Source organism: Anoplopoma fimbria, chromosome 10 (genome assembly GCF_027596085.1).
Source record: "Anoplopoma fimbria isolate UVic2021 breed Golden Eagle Sablefish chromosome 10, Afim_UVic_2022, whole genome shotgun sequence".
NCBI lineage: Eukaryota > Metazoa > Chordata > Actinopteri > Perciformes > Anoplopomatidae > Anoplopoma > Anoplopoma fimbria.
In genome coordinates this window covers 13,306,888-13,331,362 of record NC_072458.1, presented here as the reverse complement: position 1 = coordinate 13,331,362, position 24,475 = coordinate 13,306,888, and the positions used below count along the sequence as shown (strand labels likewise).

At 42.5% G+C, this 24,475-nt stretch overlaps 1 protein-coding gene across 1 annotated transcript in view; it reads left to right on the top strand.

Moving 5' to 3' along the window:
- The window catches only part of pvrl2l (PVR cell adhesion molecule related 2 like), a 182,136-nt gene extending 170,353 nt beyond the window's left edge, over positions 1 to 11,783 (top strand). Inside the window, 2 exon segments of the mRNA XM_054605760.1 lie at positions 10,378 to 10,862; positions 10,865 to 11,783. Coding sequence (XP_054461735.1) covers positions 10,378 to 10,862; positions 10,865 to 11,002 — 623 coding nt within the window. The 3' untranslated portion in view covers positions 11,003 to 11,783.
- The last annotated feature ends 12,692 nt before the right edge of the window (positions 11,784 to 24,475 follow it).

Below are 24,475 nucleotides of genomic sequence, written 5' to 3'. Positions count from 1 at the left end.
ATGCCAGGTTAACATTTTATTCTAACTTTCTGAATTTGATGAATTAATAACTGATTGATGAATGAAATACAGCTCTATTTGTACATTCTTTTTGAGTGAAAAGTTCGACGGCATATTTAGCCAGTTTTGTTACAAAATATATGAACCACCTTGCATGCAAGCTATACTGTATGATACATAGCTAACATGCTACCAATGTTAGCTAAGAACGGCAACAACACCTAGCTAGCTAGTGTTGTTGCCGTAAGTTACAAGAAACGAGAATTGTAGTTTGTTGGGGCACAAAACTAAACAGTACTTTGACAACTCTCCAAATTAAATGATAAACTGACAGACATTGCATGTGTAATTCATGGCACGATTCAGTTCCAAAAATTTGAGAAATTAAAAACATGGGCGCATTGGGGACACGGACTGTGGCGGGACTTCTCCTCTCTGTAGGGCTCTGAACTTATCTGAACCCATGTAAGCGGATGTCCATGTACTCAACATCAACATCCAGTCCTGTTGCTCCCATTTAGTTGCCTTGCAGTGTGTGTGTTTTTCTTTATGGCTGCATTTTACAACCGTGGAGTTAATACGTGCTCAGTAAAACTCTTGGCTGGGGTTTATTCCCTCAGAGGCCTTACATTCCTATGATGTTGTGTCAGAGGTAGATTTCTAATGTGTGTGTGTGTGTGTGTGTGTGTGTGTGTGTGTGTGTGTGTGTGTGTGTGTGTGTGTGTGTGTGTGTGTGTGTGTGTGTGTGTGTGTGTGTGTGTGTGTGTAAGAAAAAGAGACAATGTCCAACACATTCAGGTTGTGCTGTAATACACATATTAGCTGTCAAAAGCTTGCCAGAATTAGAAAAATTGAGTTACGGTTCTTTTGAATATTACTATTCTCTGGTATGCTTTGTGTGCTTAAACATGAGCGTAGGATCACACAAATGTGTGTGTAATTATCCTGCATTTACACTTCAAGCTGAGGGTAGTTACTAAGGCGAATGGAGCCAGGAGTAGGGGAAATCGTCTGTGGAGGTTGTGTGTGTGCTTTTTCTGAGTCATTTATTGCACGTTTGTATGAGCAACTGTGTGCACAGCAGCTGGATGCTAAATGAGCATGGAGCTGGAAGAGGAAGGTCGGCAGCCGATCTGGAAACCTCCCAAAGTTCATAACCCCTGCAGGGTGCCACAGAATGGGAAGAGCTTAATTAGACTTGAGTGTGTTTGTGTGTTTGTGGACTGCGTCAATGTGTGTGTGTTCTCATGCATGTAGAAGCAACTCCCCCTGTGCCTTTTGTAAGTTTGACTATGTTTTCTGCGGGAAAATGTTTTTTAACAAAAGCAACGCAGATGAGCTTTCAAGGTGAAAAGGGGTAATGAGCTTTAAAGAGATGAATCCACCCATTTATCTCCACTTCCATGCATCCATCTTCCATCATTTTTCCATCCACTTCTTTATCCACCCCCCCCCCCCCTCTCTCTCTCTCTCTCTCTCTCTCTCTCTCTCTCTCCTTCCCGTCTGCCTGTGCTCTTTAGTTTTCATCCCATCTGCTTGCTCTGTGTCAGAAAGCATCCATTTAAAATCCTGAGAGTCTCTGAGGAGACCGCACAGCGAGGCTAAATGGGCCAAGAAAAATGCTTAAAAAAGTCATTCTTACTTTTCCCTCTCTCACTCCCTCTCTTTCTGTGTGGTTTACAGCTTCGTTCTGTCTTTCTTACTTAGAAAATAAATAAAAATTTCACTGATGAAAAGCGAGGGGGGGGAGAGAGAGAGAGAGAGAGAGCCAGAGATGAAAAGCACCGGCTAGAGTCTGTGATGCAGAGACAGAATTGAAGATGATTTCAGCAGGAAATTCCCTCCCTCTCGCTGCGGCATGGAGGGGTTGAGGAAATGATTGAGATCGTCATGGAAACACCGATGGCTGGTGTGTGTTGTGTAAGGTTTTAGGGCAACTATTGTGTGTGTGTGTGTGTGTGTGTGTGTGTGTGTGTGTGTGTGTGTGTGTGTGTGTGTGTGTGTGTGTGTGTGTGTGTGTGTGTGTGTGTGTGTGTGTGTGTGTGTGTGTGTGTGTGTGTGTGTGTGATTGGAGAGAAACTAAGAGAAGTAATAATTTATACAGTGTGTGTGTGTGTGTTTGCACAAATGCATGGGTGTGTCTACAGAGGTTTATCTGGGTGTCAGTATTCAAACGGGATATAACCTGAGAACCTGAATGTTTTTCATTATAGCTCAACAATTCGTTTACAGATGGTGGCATGAAAACGAAATGAAAGCCCCCTTTAAATGGAACTTCATTTTGTCTTTAATGTGATACCTTTTAATCCAAATTCTTAACTGTAAACCAATGTCATGGAGACAGGCAGGTATATTTTGTACCTTGTTTGCGAAAAACAAGTTATGCTGTTGAATAACTGTGCTCAAATCTTTGGGTTGTTGTGTCTGCTGAGTACGTTGCAGCTTTTAATCTGTATTGCGCAAGGCGCGAGTGCTCTAACTTTGGGTGCGGTGCACTGTGACGCTGCGTGCGGGCAAAAACATTTTGTGTAACTGATTTGTTGTATCGGTTTAAACAGTAGACTTTTAGAGGATAAGGGTTTTTTACACTGCCATAAACAGGTTGTGATAATGAAAGTGGGGAAAAAAGGTTTAAAAATGTGTTATTTGGTATAAATGAGGGAGAGCTGAGGCCCCTGGAGGAAACCGGCAAGTAAAATCTGGAAATCAGAAGCGCTAGCAAGTGTTGGACCATGTAGCAGCTGTTTACTGAAAGAGCTATGGAAGCAGGGGGAAACAGCAAGCCTGACAATTCCTTTAATAGCCTGGTGAATCCAGATGTTTTTTTCTAAACATTTGGTTCTAGGAGCTTGGTGACATGGTAAATATACTTGCTGGACTAGTTTCCAATCTGTAGCCAGCTGGGACACGCTAGCACCTGTCAGTTGCAGCAGCTCCCTGAGCTATGGAGTTTTATTGTTTGGTATGTAGAACTGTGTTTTGTTATTTTGTTTTGTGTGAAGCGTGTACATGCAAGCGCATGTATAAATGTGAGAGTGCGTCCAGCAAAATGGGAGGAGGGAAAAATGATCCGACCAAGCCTGCGCTAGTACAGTTCTTTGTCTCACTATTGTGCAATTACACTGAAGGAAAATGTACAGTACATGTAGACCTGTTTACCTGTTTAATTTGCTCCTTTTCCCTAAAAGGGCTTCTACTCAGAGTTTACATGGCGTATAATACCTTTAATGGCCCGGTCGTGCTTTACCATAGTCTGATTTAGAAAACCACTGCCTGTTCCTGGAACTTGGCACAGTGGTAGTGCTTGGTCATTCATGAATAAATGCTAATCTCGATGCAGTCGGATGCTGCATAAGTAGCTCCCTGTGCTCCACGCCACACAAGTACCTTTTTATGTGCGCTATCATCTACAGGAAAATTGTAACCCATTATCTTCTTTATTGATTCATGTCCTTCAGTCAGACCTTGTGCGTCATGTGCATCTGTCAGGAAAATATATATATATATATATTTCTGAAAAAACAAATCCTTAAAAATGCACCTTGTTCCAAGTCAAAAGGTAAATATTTCGCTTCAGCCTGCTGTGTCAGTTTATTTTCAAAACCCTCTTCCTGCTGTACATCTGTGATATTCCAGTCCGCATTGCCTCCGGGTCCCATTAACCCGCCCTGATAACATTTAGCCTCAACCTCACCTCCTCCACCTCCGCTCACATCTGCTGGGTATTCGAGCCTTTGCCATCCATACACACTGCTAACACAACGGGAGGGCAAATCAGGACTTCCTTCTTATGACTGTAGTTTTATTGGTGTAATATACCGTTACAAGAAATTGGACCCTGTCAAAACATACAGGACTTAAACGTCGAGATGAAATGTGAAATGCCCTTTTAACCCTTTTAAATCATATCCCGGGTCATATATTGTAACAATATATGCAAATAATTTACTAAAAAAGTTTCTTCGCATTTTTATATAAAAATCCAATTGTGTATTTTTCTTTAAAACAGAATATGATGTGTGCTTATTAACCAATTTCAACCAATGCTATCAAGACGTCCATCAATCAATCAATCTTCAACTATTTATAATGCTACATTTTAACCTCATCCACTTTTTAGCTGGCCAATCAAATGCTAAGGATATGATTTACTGTACACCGCTCAAATATTCTGTTTCGGCGGAAATATGACACAGTACAGAATCTAAAGACGCTCTAACTCCCTTTGCCATGTGACTTTAAAGTCACCATTAGGACAAGTACAGTACAGTACAGCACAACAGTTTATATTGTATAACTGTGTGGTTGAGTGTGTGGTTGAGTTTTGCCAGTGTTTTTTACATGACATGTGAGATTGTCTGAAGTATGTTTGGATGGCTAATGAGTAATGACAACAACAAAAAAGATGGAAAGAGACAAGGTAAAGGGAATGATACATAATGATGAAAAAGGAGGATGTAAGTGATTTTAGGCCAGGCAGCTTTATTTATAAAACATATGTAATTAAAGAGAAAATCAATGTGCTTTACATTTAAAAGAAAAAGAAAAGAAAAAAACAAACATGGAGCAAATTCAATTTGCAAATTGACCATCTGTCTGTGCATCCATCCCATTCTCCTGTAAACTGTAACTTTACTGGTTGGCAGGGACAGTGATTCCATTTTTTCCCCCCTTCTCTTATTGTCTTTACTTTCCCTTTGTTGTCTTTTCCCCCGGTTTATTTATGGCTCTTTATCTCAAGATGTAACACAAACATCATTTGAAGCTCATGGAGGTTATTTGTACCCAAAGCAGAATGGAGTTTTTAGTTGGTATACACCTACAGAGTTCTTCTGGAGGCAAAGATAAACCAAAGGTCAAATGTGTTTAAAGCACAGATAAGCAGCAAACTAACAACAAATGGCAACCGTTTATCATACATTTGCATAAATTCTGAGAAGATGCTCCATCTGTGCCTGTGGCACTGGTTTGAATTTGGAAAGAGATATAGACGAGAAAACTTTCAGCGTAGAGAAGCCTGCACTTGCAGAGTGCGAGCTATTCAAGAATGGCTGGTAAGAAACTCAAAACTTGTCTCACAAGCTGAAGTAAGGTTTATAATATCGCTCGTTTTCATTTACCATGCCATATCCACAGCAGTTTTTTTTACATTATGCTCCTGTGTAACCTAAGAAAATTAAAGCTGATAACTGTGGCTCTAACTCAACCATTTACATGATTTGTGCCTCAGGAGCAGGTCTCGTTTAGAAAAATGCTTTGTATGGCCTAGGTCCCAGGTTAAAGGTTGTCCTACTTATGCGGGAGACACCTTTTAATCATTGTAAATCATTTATGGGGCACCTGTGAGCATTCTTCTAGAAGGTGTCCCAGCTAACACTCACGCTGACCTTTATCTTAACATCAACAATTACTTGCATCTTCAGAAACCTGCTCAACTTTGTGTGGGAGGGGTTGTTTTTATAATTTCCTAGAAGCACGTCGCTCCACAGGTCAAAAAACTGCTGAAATCAACATTTAAATTATATTTTCAAAAAGAAATCGTGCAATCCACCGCAATAATGGAATTATTTAGAAAACTTAATGAGTCCAATGGGAGATCAAGAAGCTTGCTGTGTTATTGCTGTTCCTGACCAACCTCATGCCGAAGTAGCATCCCATACAATAAAAAAGGCACGTTTTATTTACTACAGAAAGTAGACTCCTGCTTTGTGAGGAGGAGATTTCTCATCCTTTTGTGTTTTGTCTTCAAGGACAAGGTGTCGGGCACATTATTTTTAGATGTCTTGTCCTTGACCAAAAGCTGAGTTTAATGAGGATTCCCGCTGTGGAGCTTTTAGAGTCTGCCTCTAGCTTATTATAAGATGTATTGAAAAAGCAGCACTCGTGTGTTTTCAGTTCAGATTTTCAGTGTGTGAGATGATGCACAGAAAGAGGAAGTAGAGAGGTGGTGAAGGAGATCAGCCAGAGATTACCTAGATTTTATCATTTCATTCCTCTTTATGGTTTTACACACACAGGGGGCTTTTTTTCTTATGTGATTAATTCACACATCCAATATATTACGTTCCACAAAGAACACAAATATTACGCGGCGAAGTAGCGACAACTTTTTATCCCGGGGACAAGGTTGATTTTTCCTTAGTTTTCGCACTGCAAGTAAAGGCATCAATCAATCACTTTGGCATGGTTGAGTTGTGCCTATATTTATGAAACAACAACATGGAGGCACTGAAGTAAGAACCGAGACGGCAAACTTAATTACACTTTTCAACTTTGACAATGGCAGCGCAAACCAGATTCACTCCCACAATAAAAGCTTTAGACATTTAATATTTGAAAATGATTACCACACATTTTAGTGTGGTTTATTTGTCACCTCCCTCGATGTGTAAATGCCTTTGGACTTGGATTTTCTTTCCTCTCTCTCTTTCTCTCTCTGTCTATATCTCTCCACCACTCTAACTCTTTCCACCTTGCCTCCTCACATCCCAAATCTTCCCATTTAGATTACCCCTACTGCAGTGAATGTAACTGAGTTGTAATGGATAGTTTTCATGGGCCTCTCTCTCTCTCTCTCTCTCTCTCTCTCTCTCTCTCTCTCTCTCGCCCCCTCCCTCCCTTAATCTCCTCCATGTACATGACACTAATGCAGAGACTGATATAAGCTCCCCTGCCTCTTTCTGTGACATTTATCACCGTGCTTCTTAATGCAGGCAGGCTGCTGCTGTTGATGAGGATGACAAGCGTGGCCTATTTTCTTGCTAACGATAGCCTGCCTCCTTTTTTTTTTTTTTTTAAGATTTACTCTTTTCTTTTCCTTTTTTTCTTACCCCCCCAAACAAAATATGTTCACAGAACAGTGTTTACTAAAGCGTCTCATTGGGGTGGGTGTCAAGGATCTAACGTTGAACGTGCCTCCGGCACATTTTTGTCAGTGCTAATCCACTACCCATTAATGTTCTAGACTGTAATAAGTGATGTCAGAGAACGCCTGCACAAAGCTTCTATCTGATAAGATGCTTTTCTTTCTACCGTTAATAGATGTATTTTTAGCACTTTCTAAAAGCATTAAAACTTCATATCGTGTCACTATGAACTCGCTCGCAATGATCAGCATTTACATAATGTACATGTCTGATAGGACAGTAACAATAAATATGTGTCAAAGTGGTACCTGATGTCATATTAAAATAAACTTACTAGGCAAGAAATAGTCCTGCCTTGAATAAAGATTTAGACATTTTGGAAAATACCGCTCTTTTTGCCAGGATTATGAGTAAGTTGAGATCCATATCAGTCACAGGTCTTAACCTTAAGTATGGAGCTCGAGCCAGGAGGCTTAGCTTACTTTTGCCAAAAAAAGTAGGAGGAGACAGCCAGACAGCCTGGCTCTGTCCAAAGTTCAAAACTTTTCTCCCAACACCTTTAAAGCTCACTGACAGGCACGGTTAAGTCCTGCTTGTTTAAACAATAAGTTACGGTTTTACAGAGAGTTATGTGCTGTTTTTATTTTTTTCCCTCTCTTGTTATCTGCAAGAAAGCAAACAAGCATATTTCCTGAAATGTCAAACTATCCCTGTAAGTGTATTTCTAAATAGAAGAGGCAGAGTCATTTTCAAGTTTGTAAATGTAAACCAATTGAGCGGCCAGTGTGCTCCGTCAGAGCTGCTAGTTGGATGGTTGAATAGCTGTAGAAACACCCGGGTACATTCAAGTCAGTTTTAGACCTTCAAAGTACCTGCTCAGTAAGACAGGTGACTTAGTATAAAGAGGGACAAAGTCTGCATAGGGAGGAATTTTGAGTGGATGGGTAGATCAAACAAACACAGTACTTTCACGTTGGAGACAGCTGTTAGTGTCCTATGTGAAAGTCAACGTTGACTTATTTTAAGTTACATTAGTATGTTATGTTGAGTTACGTAGGCTAGTTTTGTAGGCAACACTTATTTTATCCTAGACCTAAGACCAGAACAGACTTAACCTAGCCAAGCAGTTTTGTTGCCTAAACCTACCTGACACAAAGGGATCCTGACAAAATGTCCATACGTGACGAGTTTAAGATGAGAACGGGTTGGTCCATCCCACTTTTCTCGCAACCAATCACTTACTCTCATGTTTCTTGGTTAAGTGGAATAAAAATTTTGATTATCCCTTGCCATGTGAAAGATACACTTTTGTCACTAAGTGAGGAACGAGATTCTTTCTGAATTCTGAATGTGCAGTTTTGTATTAGCCACTTGTTCCTTTACACATGATCACTTCTCTTAGAGATCAGTTTTCCTCCCCCAGCTTTGGACTTTAATATTGGAGAAAAATTATGCCCCTCCTTCATGTGACCCATGATTTATTGAAAACTGAATCAGCCAGCTCTAATGGGCCTTTGAAGGAGCATTGTCTTTACAGACTGATAGATTTTTAAGCACTTGATTAACGGAAGAGCGACAGCCACCAAAGGCCTACCACAAAGGGCCATTATTCAGCTGCCTCTCTCTCAGGCTTTTGACAAATACCCCTAATGCCTAAAAATATAAACGGCACAACAAATATAAATGTTTTGGCTTGCACATTATGTTTCCCTGCCAGTCCGTAAGTTCGTGGGGAGAGGAAAACTAGGACAGGCAGAGTTGGATTCATCATCCTTAATGCCTTCTGCCACTTCAATTGGATATCACCAGACACTGTCCCTGAATTTAGACATCATATCCTGTCCCAGGAGCCTCTCCCCGCCTGGTTTTGCCCAAACCCGTCTGTCTCACCCTGGCATAAACCTCCGGCATCCCCCATGCGGGACAAGACCAAGACGCTGTTTGCAATCTAACTGATACCTCTCCTTTTCTGCTTGTCTATTCTCCTTCACCGAAATCCTCCATCCTACTTCTCCTCCCTCTTTCATCTCCCCTCTTTATTTTTGCTCCAAAGCCCTCACAATGAGCAATTTGTACGAATCAGAGGCTTGTGACATTCCCCCCCCCCCCCTCCCCCACAGGTTTTGTTAACATAACTCTTACTTGCCGGCATCATACAGATTACTATTTGATGTCCGACGCAATTCCCTCGCTGGTGCTGCCCGGGCACCTAACCCCACACAGTGCTCATTTCCCCAAGCTCAGATTGTTTGATTGGCATTCACCGCTGTGTTTGCCAGGAGCGCTGGCAGAGCTGCGCTGTTATTTGCATAAAACAGGAAGTGGTTCAAATTTCCCTGCTGCTGCCCTTGCTGCAGCCCCAGAGAAAAAATCAGCATGCGATTCACAAACCAAAAAAAAGGAAAAGAAACATTAGCTGGCCGGCTGCAGCTCCGCACTCCATGCTCAACGCTTCTCCTTGCCTGGTTTTACACTTTCTTTTCTCCTCGTTTTTGAGCCCAGCATGAATCCACTCGTACAAATCCTACACTATCTGAGCCAGACCTCTTTTTCTCTCTCGTAGTCCTGCGAAGAATCCTCTTATAAATGTCCCGGCATGGGTCTTGCTACACAGTGTGAACCTTTTTTTAGCTCTGTGCACCGCTGATCAGTGAGATCTGGACTTGGTCCCCGGGCTTGATGGCTAGCGATCACTCAGCCCTGTTGTTCTGACTGGCTGACCGATAAGAGAGGCATGGGGAGGGAGCAGGGGATGAGAGGGAAGAGACGGGATGAGGAGTGGGTGTAATTAGGAGGCTGGGAGAGAGACTGAGGTTGAAAAGATGGGAGGGCTGGAAGGGATGTCGGAACATTGTGGCGCTTTCCAGGCACGACTGTGCTCATTTTCCACTGAACCTCTTCAAAATAACCCCTCTGCCTGTCCTGTCAAGTCTGTCTGTCTGTCTGTCTGTCTGTCTGTCTTTCTTTGCTGGGCCCCATAACCTCTAACACGACAGCACATGTCTCGTTTTTTGTTTCAATCTTCTGCTGAAACAAGAGTCGAGAGGCAAACTTTGGCTCACACCAAAACAAAGGACCGTTACAGTGGTAAAGGCTTTTTTTCCCAGCTTGCAAAAGAGGGAGGTGGGCGGGGGCGACAAAAAGCTGAAGTGCCAGCAGCTGGACAGACGTGTTTTAGAGCAAAATGCAGCGCAACAAGCCGCCGGGAGAGAGTGAATGAGTCCCATTCAGCCTGATCCCAGCAATGACTGACTGCACCCCTACCAAGGGATTACACTGAGGAGAACATTACTACACACTTGTAGGAGGATTGTAACACATAGTGGAAGGCACCACCACTACTACTATCACTGCAGCACACTTACAACACAAGAAGAACTGTGAATACCTCCTCCCAAGACTTCCTTAAAAAACAGCCATCAATTCCTGCCCTTTTTTTTTTTTTTTTATTCTTTTCCTCCACCCATTTTTTCCACCCCCTCCTTCCAAACCCCATCCATCCCTTCTGCAGAAGCCCTGGAGGATCCGTCCAACGCCGGCGTCGTGGCGGGCGCAGTCATCGGCTCCCTCCTGGCCCTGCTATTGGTAGTCGCGCTCGTCGCCGTTCTCCTGAGCCGGAGTCGCCGGCAGCAGAGGCGTGGCTACCCTGGCGGCGGGGACTCTGTGGCGGCCGGCGCCGGCGGAGGTAACAATGGCGGAGACTACGGCAATAAAGCCCGCCTGCTGTTTAGCGGAGCAGGCAGCAACGGCAGCAAAAACGGGACGAGCGCTAACAACAACGGGCCCGTCTACACGTACCGGGAGGGCTGCGACGCCACGGGGACCCTGACGGAGAAGGCCAACGACTATCACCATCACCACCTCCACCACGCCTCAATGGGCAACCCACCAACCGCCCACGATATCCTCCTCAGCGGTGAGATGGACGAAGCCGACAGGAGAAAGTTCGACATGGACGACAGCATGGAGGAGGACTACGACAGGTTCGGGGGCATCGGGGGGGGGGGGACATGCAGCCTCCCGCCTACCACGTCCACAGAGGCCGCGGCGAGGAAGAAATAGACGTGTACCTCGACGACGACATGGAGTCTCAGAGGGACGGCTCGGTCATTTCCCGGACTGCCATTTACGTCTAAGGATGGGGGGAGGGGGAAATGGAAAGGAGAGGGCTGAAAAAAAGTGACCGTGGTGGAGGAAGAGCAGCCTTCTTTGCCGCCGAACAAACCGCCATCGCCTCCATCAGCTAATGACCTGCTTCACATTCAGCCCGATTAAAGAGATGCCATCCTCTCCGCTTGACATTGGCTGTACAATTTCATAAAAGGGGACAAAAAGAAAAAACGATGAAGGAAAATAACGTTTTTGTTTAGCTGCTGAAGGAAATCTTATTATGGCTGTTAGTGGACTGTGGTTGATTATGTGACTGTGTTAAATCATTGAGACAGATTTCATTCCATGTCAGCCGAATATAACAAAAAAGGAAAAACAAAAAAAGTACTGCAAAGAGCCAACAAAAACCACAGCAACTCTTGACAGTGACGCTGCTTATTGCTGTACGTTCTCGTTTCTTCAGCTTTGCCAGTGTGTGATTGTGTTGAGTGACTAGATTTGTTTGTGTTTTTATACCTTTTACCGGAGAACACAATCCGCAAAGACCAGGAGCACCGCAACCACCATTCCAAAATCGACACTACTCAAAAATCGCCTTGCTGTTTCAAAGTAAATCTAATAAAAATAAAAAAAACTTCTTCAACTCTACATTAAAACGGCTTGTGTGGAAGTTGCCAGTTTGCTGCAGACTCTTCTAACAGGCCTGAGACATTTAACAGTGACTCGGGGGGTTCCCGCCCCACTCCGTGACACCACCTGGTCCCCTGACGGGTGCCACTGGGAGCGAGGGCAGCCAAACCGAGTAACATAACAGACTTAACAGTGTGTGCTACCGCGTGGCTGGCTGTGGTGTTAATGATGTGCATCGTCTATATATTGGGCGCCGTCTTGCTATAGCACAGTTGTTGTTCTTGTTCTTGTTGTAGATGTTGTTGGTGTCGTTCTTGCTGTTGTGTAATCGTGTTGATCTCGCTAAGGAAAAGACGCACCAGGAGCCTTGGGGGGGTTTCACACACTACTACATTGGGTCGGTAATGACTCATTTAATGGATAAAAACTCTACCAACTATTTATTTTTTCTCCCCTTCCCCTCTTTAAATCTCTTCCTGTAGTTCCTCTTCCTTTATTTCTGTTTGCTTTCTCTCTCTCACAGTCCACATGTTCCACATGCATCCTGCACCATTTGTGTGTTTTGCTGACGCTCTGTCCCACACGCATTACATCTTTCTCTCTCCCATTCTGCTCGTTCTTTATTTACATAATGGGCGGCTTAGACGAGTGCCGCAACGACTGTGTTCAGGGAGAACGGGGATAACTCGTATTTATATTCCTATCTGGGTCGCATTCAATGAGGCAGAGACGTTCACCGGCTTTGTTGGAGGCTTCTGTATTTCATGTATTCATTTTCCATGTCCTGCAGAATGTTCTAAGGCTATGTACGGGATTATTCCATGTTCTGCGTTCCGATGGGATGGAAAGACACGGTCTGAGACATATTTTCAGGGAGAAAGTGAAATGGGAAAGATTTTATCTCAAACTCCCAACCTTTTGTTTCTTCGATTGTTCTTCGATTGTTTCTTCAATTCTTCTTCTCACTTAGTTCAACGAACATGCAGAACTGGATAGGAAACAGTACTTCCTAGAATGGATATTTTTTGGGCAAAACTAATAATGCATAGCTCTTATGTTTCTGCTACACATTTGCCTTATTGACTCACAGATTCTTCCTACTCACCATCTTTTTTTTCAGGGCACCGAATCAGCAGTTTCCCAATAAGCTGTTGAATGACCGTAAAACTTCAATTAAAAGCCAAGCCCCAAATAAAATGCAGAGTCCCTTTCGCCTACCAGGTGTGGCTGCACGTTTTGACAAATAAACGCAGGTCTCCGTTTGCCCTTCCTAAGTACGGCCCCTTTTCGCTCTTTGCTCCAATAGTTAAACCTCGGTCAACTTTGGTGTTGGCTCGCAGCGGGGTGAAGCTCTGCTCCTGGCCGGAGGCTCCCGCCTCCCGACTGTCAAAGAGGAACCTGCATGATTTCGTCTGATTTTGTTTCCTTACTTATATTACTTTTTTAAGGCTACTTGGAGCCCCGAACTAACTGTTAGTGTTATTTACTAGGATAAACAAGACGTCTAGCATCCCAACGATGAGTAAAGTTTATCATCAAAATATCGTTCCATCGCATTCTGTAGTCCTCGCAGTCGTCTTCTTAGAGCTACATTTAATCTAAGCGACCGTATCTAAAGGGGGGGCGGGACTTAAGACCGGTCAATTAAGACACCGGATCTAGTTTCGATTGATGCTACGAGGCGGTTCCTTTTTATGGAAGCTCTTCGGATTTATAATACGTCACTGGTGACGGGTTAAGTACTAAGCTGCTTCAAGTGTGTAGACAAATAAATCATTATAGTGTCAATACGGACATGCTACACATAGTTAGATCGGTTTGTTTCTCCACAACTCAATCGTCCGATTCTTTCACAGAAACCATGTAAACCGAAGTATAATTCTTTCAGATTTGTGGACATTGTAAAAAAGATTCCTTGCCTTTGACAGATGAATCTTTCCATTCATTGATTATTTATGTTTTTTAAGTCTGTAAAGGTCCAGCGATCAAAAGACTCAACATTTTTTCCATAAAAAGAATTCCAAGTATTGAATATTGTCATGTGAAGTCCACTGCTTGCTGTCTGCAATCTTCGTTCATCAAACGTAGACTGCTCCTGAACCATCAGAAGCCATATTTTTTCCTTCTCCCGCACCATGTTGTTGGGTGTGGTTGTTTTTCATTATCTTGCCGGCTGCAATATAAAAGTGTTCCCACCCCTCTCTGATTAGTTTTTATTTGGGTTGTGTCGGAACACTGGGCACTGTAAATTCTTGGGGGCTGTAAAACAAGCGTCGTTAACCGCCTTGCAGCTAGATCAAATGGATGACTTGAATGAATGTGTTATTTGATAGCCAAAAAATTTTCTGAAGTAATATTCATACCGGTTTAAATAAACTATTTGATAGTCTTAACTAAGCAAGAGTTTTGTGCGAAAATAATCTTAGGTCTCTCCCATATAGAAGCCTGTCCCAAATAAACACCGGTGGAGTTCAGTGATCAGGCAAATAAAAGCCTGGACTATTAATTGCAGTTTTACGGTATATCCTTTGTCTTTTTTTTATGTCGGGATGGTTGTGAGGTGACACAGGGAGGCTCTGGGGAAATCTCTGTATCACAGGCAACCCTCCTTGGAGATATAGTATAGAGAGCCTGTTAAAAGTGAGAATAAAACCTGAGATGTGAGCGAGGCCACAGTTAAAGAGAAATGAAAGAGGAACCAACTAGGCTGGTGCTACATGCTTCAGCAGCTGAGCACACCCACTGCTTCACAAGCACACACTCATTTGCTGTATACACGCAGTGTTAGATCGACCAACTGCAGTGACTGGAGTCCGGGTACTGTAAGTGAAATCGAGCAACTGAGAAATAATGTTTATGAGAAAGGATCTGAAAAGGGAATCTTTAAGGACATTATAAATGAGCTAACATGATTTTGTACTCGTATTACAAGTCTCGTCCCATTTCATTTACTCATGCCTCATTGCAATACATTGTGATAATAATTAAGATGTTCTAATTCAAAATGAGTTCTGTGGGTTTAATTGAAAGCTGAGATGTTTCAAATTTGAAATTCAAAACTTTATCTGATCGGTTTTTTTTTGTAAAGGAAGTCTGTTTCAGCTTTACTTCTCACCTAATCCAGAGCAGGTCCCTTGTGTTGGTTGTTGTTGAACATGGTACACCGTGCAATCTGTTATTCTGTAAATGAGACTGTTCCATCTGCAACATTACAAAAAAGTTTAGTTACGTTTCAAAGTGTGTTTGGACAGGTCACCAATTCATCTCAAATTAACCTAGAAACCACCATACTGTAACTACTGTTGCCACTCTATTGTCACATGTAGTAGGACTTGTTTGTTGTATCACTGCAGTACAGTTTGAATTAAAGTATTCAAGTGTGTTTTCAACTCTGCAGGGTGCATGCAAGCTCCAAGATCCGGACCAACTGTGTTTGAGTTGCATCATTTATATAAAAATCTATGGTGTAGTGTCTCCTGGTTACAATTTCAATCAACAATTGAAGGATAGTCTACTACCGTTACTTTGTTTGATACACTTTAGTGAATTTCCCAAATGCAAAATATCATTACTAATTGGAGTCAAATATGTTAATGATTTTCACCCTGAAAATAAATTCCCAGACTTTTTGGAGCTCCATCTGTCTCCAGCACATTTACCCTCTATGTGGCCACTGAGTGCCTCAGCACATCTCTTTCTCCAGGGGGGTTTCATGCAGCGGCATAATGCTAAACAGTCGACTGTGATCACAACTTTGGCGCCTAATTAGTCCTAGAATCTTGTAGCGTGCCTGTACCCTCAGTGAGGAAACTTCATCATCAGTCATGACTTTTTGTTTTTGCACAACCCATTTTCAATTAAAGAAAAACGAAAAAAAAAATCTCTGTAACAATTCTCTGTAGAAGAAACTGATAATTAATGAAGCTGAGCCGTGTTATCAATCTATAAATACAGAGACTCCCGTACTTCTTTCCTCACCACATTTCACAGCACAGCGGCATTGTTCACCTTCACATTAGCCTCCTCAACAGATCTGCTGCAGGACATGTCAAGCTAACTTAAGGAGAAGAACAGCCACACAAAAACCTCTCTTAGGTTCAAACACTTTACATGAAGGCCCCATTTACACCTGGTATTTGGTCCATGTGATCTGTATGTTCATCTCGATCATGATTTAATTCTGGTCACCTCAACTCTGCCTGCATTGTGATCACATTGTGCGAGGCTGGTGAACTTGCTAGCTTCTGGTTGCTTTTGTTGGGTTTATTAAGCCAGCTGGAAAAGGCGGGGTTAGGTGACATAGTTGACGGAGGCCCTCTTCACACATGGCATTAACTTGCATCTCTGGTGATCTGACTACAACTGGATGGCTCTAGTTACAGTTGAGAAGGAGCCCGAGATGCATTGAAAACGCGTTGAGACCCGAATCTTCAGACCATATTCTGAGTGGTTCTGGGTCGCATGTGACCACATTCTTGTAGCAGTGTGTATGTAACAGCGTTTTTAATCAGGCAGCAACCTCCGTTTCTGAAGAGTGAGGCCAAAACGGAAAGGTCTTAAAAACTTGCATTCTCTCTAATGTCCATCAGGGGGCGACTCCTCTGGTTGTATAGAAGTCTATGAGAAAATGACTCTACTTCTCTCTTGATTTATTCCCTCAGTAAACATTGTAAACTGAGTTTATGGTCTCAATCTCTAGTTTCAAGTCTTCTTCAAGTAATTTAGTAAATTATGGTAATAGACCATAAAGTAGGGTATGCTCTAGGGCAGGGCTACCTTGTGATTGACTGGATGATAACGCTACCAGATCTGTATAAGGCGTCAAGATATGTTCAAAACACCAAACTCAAGGTTTCAAAATGGCAGTCCACAAACCAATGGATGAGGTCACAACAACTACATCCACTTCTTGTATACAGTCTGTGGTTGTTATAGACTGTTGAAGTCAAAGTTAAGCTTGTGTAAACAAAGGTTAGGTTGCATGTGCACTCTTTAGAGGTAATAAAATAATGGCAAACACTGGATTACTCCCACGTTGTCAACAGCAGCACATAACAGCTTCACTCCTTCAGTTCTAGAAATATTCTGTGCATCAAGAGGCAACTCAATAAAATAGCCTGCAGAGATCTGACACCTGGCATCCTGGCCACGTCTGAACAGCAGCAGACTTAGTTTGTGATGAGAACCAAACCCAATGCAATCTGTGTGCATTTACACCTTGCGTTAACAAATGTTTTTTTCTCATCCAGATAAGATATTCAGAAATATGTCCCAGTTGTTGGCCTTGTAGACTCTAATGGGGTCAGAAGATGTCTGTACCTTCATCCCTATGAAACATATCGTATCTTAAAATGTGTAACGACTTGATATAAGCAGGAAAGATGAAGGTTCTTGAATGCTTTTATTCCCTAAATTTAGGAGTTTGAAAGAGGCTGCTTTCTAAAAACCTTCTAAAAAAGGCATTCCTTTATGTCGAGGAACTTCATCATGCAACCTTGATACAAATCTAATGGGACACAACAAGATTATTTATCTTTGATGGGAATTAATTATATTTAATGATCCTTAAATAAGGCTTTCTTGGTTTTCCCTGTTTTCCCTGTGAAACAGCAGCCTGTGTCATGCTAGTTACTACAAGCATCCCTCTCTGATCTTCAAGCCCACAGCCCCGCCTCACATGGCGTGTGATTTGGAAGGTTGCAGTCCCGAGCGTGACCCCTGTAACTGTCTTGTCCTTGCCGCTGTGAGCGTGGCGCCCATGCAAAGTAGAGGACACGGTAACAGGTCACTCGGCTCTTCAGAGGGGCGAGAGGGAGGGGATCGAGAGGGGAGGATGGGGAGTGAGCCAGAGGTACTCTATCTGGGAAATACCAAATAGGCCGTGAGAGAAAAGGGAGACTTTTTCTTCTCAGATCAGAGAAATCGAGAGTTACAGAGTCAAGGGACGGAACACAAACTGAAACTTCAGCCCCTGCCGAGAGTATCAAAAGACCTTTTTTTTTTTCTTTGTAAGCCACCTGAGACGGAAAACGTTTGAAACACTGTAAATTATTCACCATCCAGCCTGGAGTTAGAGATGGGCAGTTTGTCACTTGTGGTGCCCAATTGGTTGGCCGGGGCGTAAATATGACAGAGAGTGTGTGAAAGGAATAAGGGATGGGGATTTACAGCTCCGACATTGAAAGCTGGAGGTAGGGAAGGAAGCCTCAAAGGAGTACCTTTTGAGCGCCGTGCCACCCCTCCTTGGCAATTGGCTGCTTCCACCCAATGACAACTGACAGTCCTCTTCAAACCCCGGCCAATTAGTCAAAAAATGGCCGTCCTGTTTAACTTTCCTCCGAGCAGTCTATCAGAGAACAGATCTTTTTAATTGTAAAGACATGTTCGGCAGCACTCCGGGGACCCCTGTGCAGGGGTGGAATTGTATATATATCCTCCTTTTTTCATATTCCCTCTCTCTCTGCTCCAGCTTTAGCACCCGGCACAAGCTGTTCTCTCCATGTTTAATTCAGCAGAAGGCATGAAAGTGTTCCGCCTTATCTCTCCGCTTCACTCTGAAGAGGAGGAAGACAGCGACGTAGAAAAGTGAGGGAGAAAGGAGGGGGATGGAGGGGAGCGAAGTACAGAGAGGAGGAAGGAGAGGCCCTATTAGTTATTGAGCTCTGCTTTTGTCCTTAATCCAGTTAAAGCCGAGGCTCTGCCAGGCCAGCTGAGACTCCAGCAGATGTGGATGAAGTTTCCTCCTCCCAACACCGGTTGGAAGAGGTCTTATTGTACTCTGTAACCAATTTACCAAAGGCAGCGCCGTCCTGCTTTCCTGCCTCTGAGGATACCTCCTTCTTCTCCCACTGTGCTGCTCTTGCAGTGTTCTGTCCTATACTTAGGGATGTAATTCATCTTGGATTTTTTTTGTTTTGTCTCAGTCCAGGTTATTTCAGGTTTTGGGTATGCATGTTCATATGAATGGCCATTCATTTCGAATGTGTGTCTCCTCTTATTTTATTCCTTTCCTTACCCTCTCTCTGGTTTGTGCAGTGTCAGCTGGATCCTTGTATAGCAGCGGTTCAGAGCCTTTCAATGGATTGAAGCAGGATGTTATTAACACTTTTAATTACATAGGAGTGTATATTGTTACAATAAAAACGGTTGACTCTGAAATAGTTGAGGTTTAGGCTTGGTTTCTTTTCTTTGTTAGTAGGTTTGTAGTTGTACTTCTACTGCTAGGAGTGGCAAAGGGGGTGTTTTTAACTGCGTAACCATGACTTTCTATCTACCTACGGTATCTATTTGCACCTCTCTGCTCCATTGATAACTCCCAATCACAGTTGGTATTGGTTATGGGACATCAAATATTAATGCGGGAGATATACTTGCTAAGCGCTCATGTGCGCATGATGGCTGCATCCTGTCGTCTGTTTGGAGTCCCCAAGATGCAATACACACATGAGGACAGTAGGGGCAGTGTATGGGTAACATACATAGTTATATGACAGGTTCAGGGGTTAGTACGGAACATTAGTCATGTCATCATTAAACTTGTCACTACAAATGACCCTTTTCACATATAAAACACAATACGATCCACTGATAGCATAAAGATATTAATTAAAGCCGCTTTAGCTTTACTTTCGCCTTCTAACAAGCACTGGTTGTTACTTTCAAGTGGGAAATAATAAATAAGATTGACATTAACTGCCAGCAAAAGTAGAGTGTCCAACACACTTGTCTTTGCATCTGTCTGTCTGTGCACAAATCAAAATGAAATTCAGCTAGTCTCATGAAAATATTTTCAGTTCTATTACTTTCAGCTTTCACTGTCAAGGAACTTGTTTGTTTTTTTTGTACTTGTCACAACCTTCTTCCATTGTCAGCTCAATCACTTTGAGTGGTGCTTAGTGGTCCTATTTCTAATCGGGGTATTGGAGGAGATGTCTTCTGTTCAGTCCTTTTTAAACTAAATGACGAAATTTCAACTCGCATAAGAATCCTGGAGCATTTCTTTAATTGACATGATCTAAAGAACCCGTCATATCTGTTGTTTCTGACCCTTAAAATGCAGAATTCCAGATGGCAGAGCCGTTAAATTTATTCCGAATCAACGTGGCACTCTATCAGCCGATATAATCCTGTCAGCTGGAGATGCTCGGCTTTCTTTTTCATGGTGACCTTAACATGATGTTCAGACAAAGGGACTTGTGTTTTCTTCATTCCTCCAATGAAGCAATTATTAATCGTTCATCTTTTTTGATGAGAGACAATCAGGCTTTTATTTCCTCCTACCTCGATGACCCCAACTCTCTCTATCCCTGCCTGAATCAAAAGTCTCTTTCACGTTCCAAATTTCCCCCTTTTCTGGCATCATTTTTACTGCTTTTTAGAAGTAATGTAACTTTTAAACCTCTTCTGAACTCTTCGGTTTTAACTTTAGATCTCTGATTAATCCTAAATGTGAAATTACCCTGCTTTATGGTCTATTTGACTCTAAATTGACTGTAATTTACTAAATGAACATCATGCTGTATTGAAGAAGACTTGAAACTACAGATTGAGACCAACTCATGTTTACAATGTTTACTGAGGGAATAAATCAAGTGAGAAGTAGAGTTATTGTCTCATAGACTTCCATTCAACCGTACTTCTTTTTACTAGCCAGGATAAATGATTAAAAGGATTAGATTTGGCCCTTTGGTTCTTTTTTAACGTGCAGGATCAAACAGACCAGAACGTCATGTTTAGGCAAGCTGGTAACATATGCATTAGAAAAAGTGAAATCAAAGGAAGAACACCTTTATTGAATCTGACACAAACTTGTGATTTTTGGCTGTTAATATAAAATTGACTTGACTGGTTTTCACCGGCTTTGAAAATCCTTGAAATGGCATGGATTTGACACTTATTGAAAAGTAACTTTCATGTTTTTTAGCTATATAAATGGCCATCGATTTTTCTAAATAAAGTATATAAACCCAATCCCTCGAGGTGCCTCAGCTCACTGGACTTCTCTCCAAGGATCAGTATCCAAACCTTGGAAAAATCTGGTGATATTGATTAGTTTTTTTATACAGCAGGATTTCACCAGTGTTTGTTTACATTGGAGCTTTTATGATGTCAATTTTGGATAGAAAAATATCTTTTTTCTGCATACGGTACAGCATTGTGGGTCTTTGAAGGTCAGTAGTTTCAAAAGAATCAAACCTTGTCCTTTTTACTCGATATTGACATCAATATATTTTTTTTATTCATACTATTCAAAATCAGCTACAACGACTATCACATAAGTAAAAGTATCTTCTCCCTGTGAGATTTGTCAGGCATAAAGTCTGTTGTCTTGTAAGTAAAATTCTCTAAATGGTAAATGATCAAACTTCCTACCGCTTTCTCATCAATCATCATTGTGGAGGAAAAACAAGATGGATGGTTTGCTAATTTTAGACTGCCTGTGATTCATTTCAGGCAAATTTAAAATTGTTATTTATAAATGAAGTCAAGCTGCATGGAAACAAGTAAGGTTATCTTCCCCCACGGGCAGAGTTACTTTTCTCTCTTCTTCCATTCTAAATCAGGCTTTATGACTGAATACAAGATTAACACTTATACTTATAAAGACAGATGTTGTTTTTTTTAGTGCAAAGCCCTGCTGTGTTGGACAGCAGCCCGGCTTCACTCTTCCCCTGTTTCTTTTTCAGAGTGAAAACCACACAAGAAGAAAGATCTCACCCTCTTACTGCTCCAATATCAAGTCTGTCACAAAAAAAAAATGTCAACCTCTTCACAGATTACAGAAAAAAGTTAAAGGTTTATTTATATTGACCAGGTGAGGGAAAAAAAATCAAGGATTATTTTCCAAACTTCCGACCCTAATAGCATCCGACAGAAAACAAAATAATCAAACCAAAAGCTCAAGGCTTTGAAAATCTTGTCGATAAACGGCAAGTCAGATCATTTCTGTGTCAATGTATTTGAGTGGGAAATAATTACATGACATTTTCCCTTCAGTACCTCTAAACTTCAGCCTGTAAGAGAGAGAGATATTATTTTTAATGGCAAACACTTACATTACCTGCAATTTATTTAGGAAAAGAAAAAGGAAAAAAAAGAAGAAAAACCATCTCTGTGGTACTCGTGTCAAATGATAGATGTCTAATTTTTGGCCAAAGTGCTACTTGACATTGATGTCTTGTAACCAAGATAAGAGGATCTGACTCATTGTGTGGGAGTCAGAGTTTGTCACTTTTTCTGCTCATGTTTTTCTGCCTCCTTATCAGAACTGTAGAAATCGCAGCAAGAAAACCTCCATCATCATCTGTCAGGTCAGCACTGATGGCCACACAGATACACGGCTGCCGTGGTTTTTTCCTCCCCGGGAGAAGTGAGGCCGATGGAGGTGTGTGTGTGTGTGTGTGTGTGTGTGTGTGTGTGTGTGTGTGTGTGTGTGTGTGTGTGTGTGTGTGTGTGTGTGTGTGTGTGTGTGTGTGTGTGTGTGTGTGTGTGTGTGTGTGTGTGTGTGTGTGTGTGTGTGTGTGTGTGTGTTTATTCAGCTTGTGTGGTGAGATGGAGTTTTTTGGAGCTACTTACTTAGTCCATAACCCTTTAGGCTAACAGGACCTTTAATGCAAATGTCAACTCATAAACTAAACTGACTCCGGAGTTCAGAGCAGATGTTGATTATAGTCCAGCTTGAAATTCTGGCCGTTAGTGGTGCAATGACACTGTTGAATTGACCCTTTGCTGCTTATCCATCAATTAATTAATTAATTATCTATATTAGCTTTATTGATGAACATATATTCATGAAATTTCTCTTCTGCAATTAATACATCCCTGAGGAGCAGTGGGCTGCTAAGAAGTGCCCGGGAAGCACCTTGGAGTTAAGTGTCTTGCTCAAGGACACCTTGGCATGTGGACTGTAGAGGCCAGGGTCCAAACCACCAACCTTGTGGCTGCAGGACGAGCGCTCTATCCCCATCATCAAGCAGTCAGAGCTACCATGGAGCCCACACTGTCACGAACTGCACTCCCTAATTAAATATTACTTAATTTTTTGATTTCAGAGAGAAGCAAAAGGAAGGGTTTTCAATACGGGTTTATATGATATATCCAGGATGTCAAACTAACTTTATTAGTGAAAACAGGTTAAAGCGATAAAGATAGAAGCAAAGTCTGCAGATCACAGTGTAAAAGTGAACCACCACTTCACCTGGTGATCCAGCCAGGATACAATCTGATGAAGGAACAACAGTGTTCCTATAAAGCCGGGTAGGTCTTTATTCACTGTTACAATCATTAAAATACATTCAGTATACCTTCAGTAGCTAGCGTAGCATAGCAGTGTTAATGCTAGTTAATGCATTGTTAGCTTACTCTGCTAATTTAAGATCCACATGTTATTCACTTGGAAACGAAAACATTTAGAAATATATATCTCCTTCCAACCTCTTCAGTTGACAAGTATCACTATTACACAATGTTTATCCATGACAAGTTCCAAGTCCAGTAAACCAGCCTGAATACAAAAAAAACATCTGTAGGGACTGCAGGAGAGTCTAAGGAGCAAAGCCGGATAGTTGTCAGAACCTGGTTGAAGCTGGCAGATGCCAAGCTATGATTGGCCAGTGAGCGTTGGAGAGGCGTGACTTAGCATAGGATCAGGTTAGTGTAAGGGTTGGGATCAGGCCTTTCATTGTTATGGTTAGGGTAAAGGACTAGGGAATGCATTATCCCTATTACATTACATTACATTACAGTCATTTAGCAGACGCTTTTATCCAAAGCGACTTACAGGAAGTGTATTCAACATAGGTATTCAAGAGAACTACTAGTCACCAGAAGTCATAAGTGCATCTCCTTTCTTAAACAAGCATCTTAAAGCATAAACCAGAGCAAAAGTATAGTGCAGAGGCAAATTACTACGAAAACAATAATTGCAACAGACTAATACGAATATAATAAGTGCTACAAACTACTACGAATAGGATAAGTGCAGTAAACGAATACGAATTCAATAACTGCAGCGAACTGATATGAATACAGTGAGTGCAACAACTAATACGAATGCAATAAGTGCTACGAGGAAGGCTCAGGGTAGTACTTCTTGAAGAGGTGAGTTTTCAGTCTGCGCCGAAAGATGGGCAGCGACTGACGTCAGTGGGGAGTTCATTCCACCACTGAGGGGCCAGGACAGAAAAAAGCTGTGACCGGGTGGATCGGCCGCAGGGACCTCTGAGCGACAGGGCAACCAATCGCCCCGAGGCAGCAGAGCGAAGTGGTCGGGCGGGGGTGTAGGGCTTGACCAAGGCCTGGAGATAGGAAGGAGCTGTTCCTTTCACTGCCCTTTAGGCTAGCACCAGAGTCTTAAACTGGATGCGAGCTCTTACAGGGAGCCAGTGTAGAGAACGGAGAAGGGAAGTTGTGTGGGAGAACTTGGGGCGATTGAACACCAGACGTGCTGCAGCTTTCTGGACAAGCTCCAGAGGTCTGATGGCCGACGCCGGGGCTCCGGCAAGTAGTGAGTTGCAGTAGTCCAGGCGGGAGATGACCAGAGCCTGGATGAGCACCTGCGCCGTCTCCTCAGTGAGGAAGGGGCGAATCCTCCTGATGTTGTAGAGGAGGAATCTGCAGGAGCGGACAGTTGGTCGTCCAGGGTCACACCCAGATTCCTCACAGTCCGAGTTGGCGTCACCACGGCATCATCAATGGTGATGGACAGGTCTCGGTGCGGGAAACCCTTCCCCGGGAGGAACAGTAGCTCGGTTTTGTCCAGGTTGAGCTTCAGGTGGTGTGTCGCCATCCACTTCGAGATGTCAGCCAAGCACGCAGCAATGCGTGCCTCCACTTGGGTGTCACCGGGAGGAAATGACAAGACCAGCTGG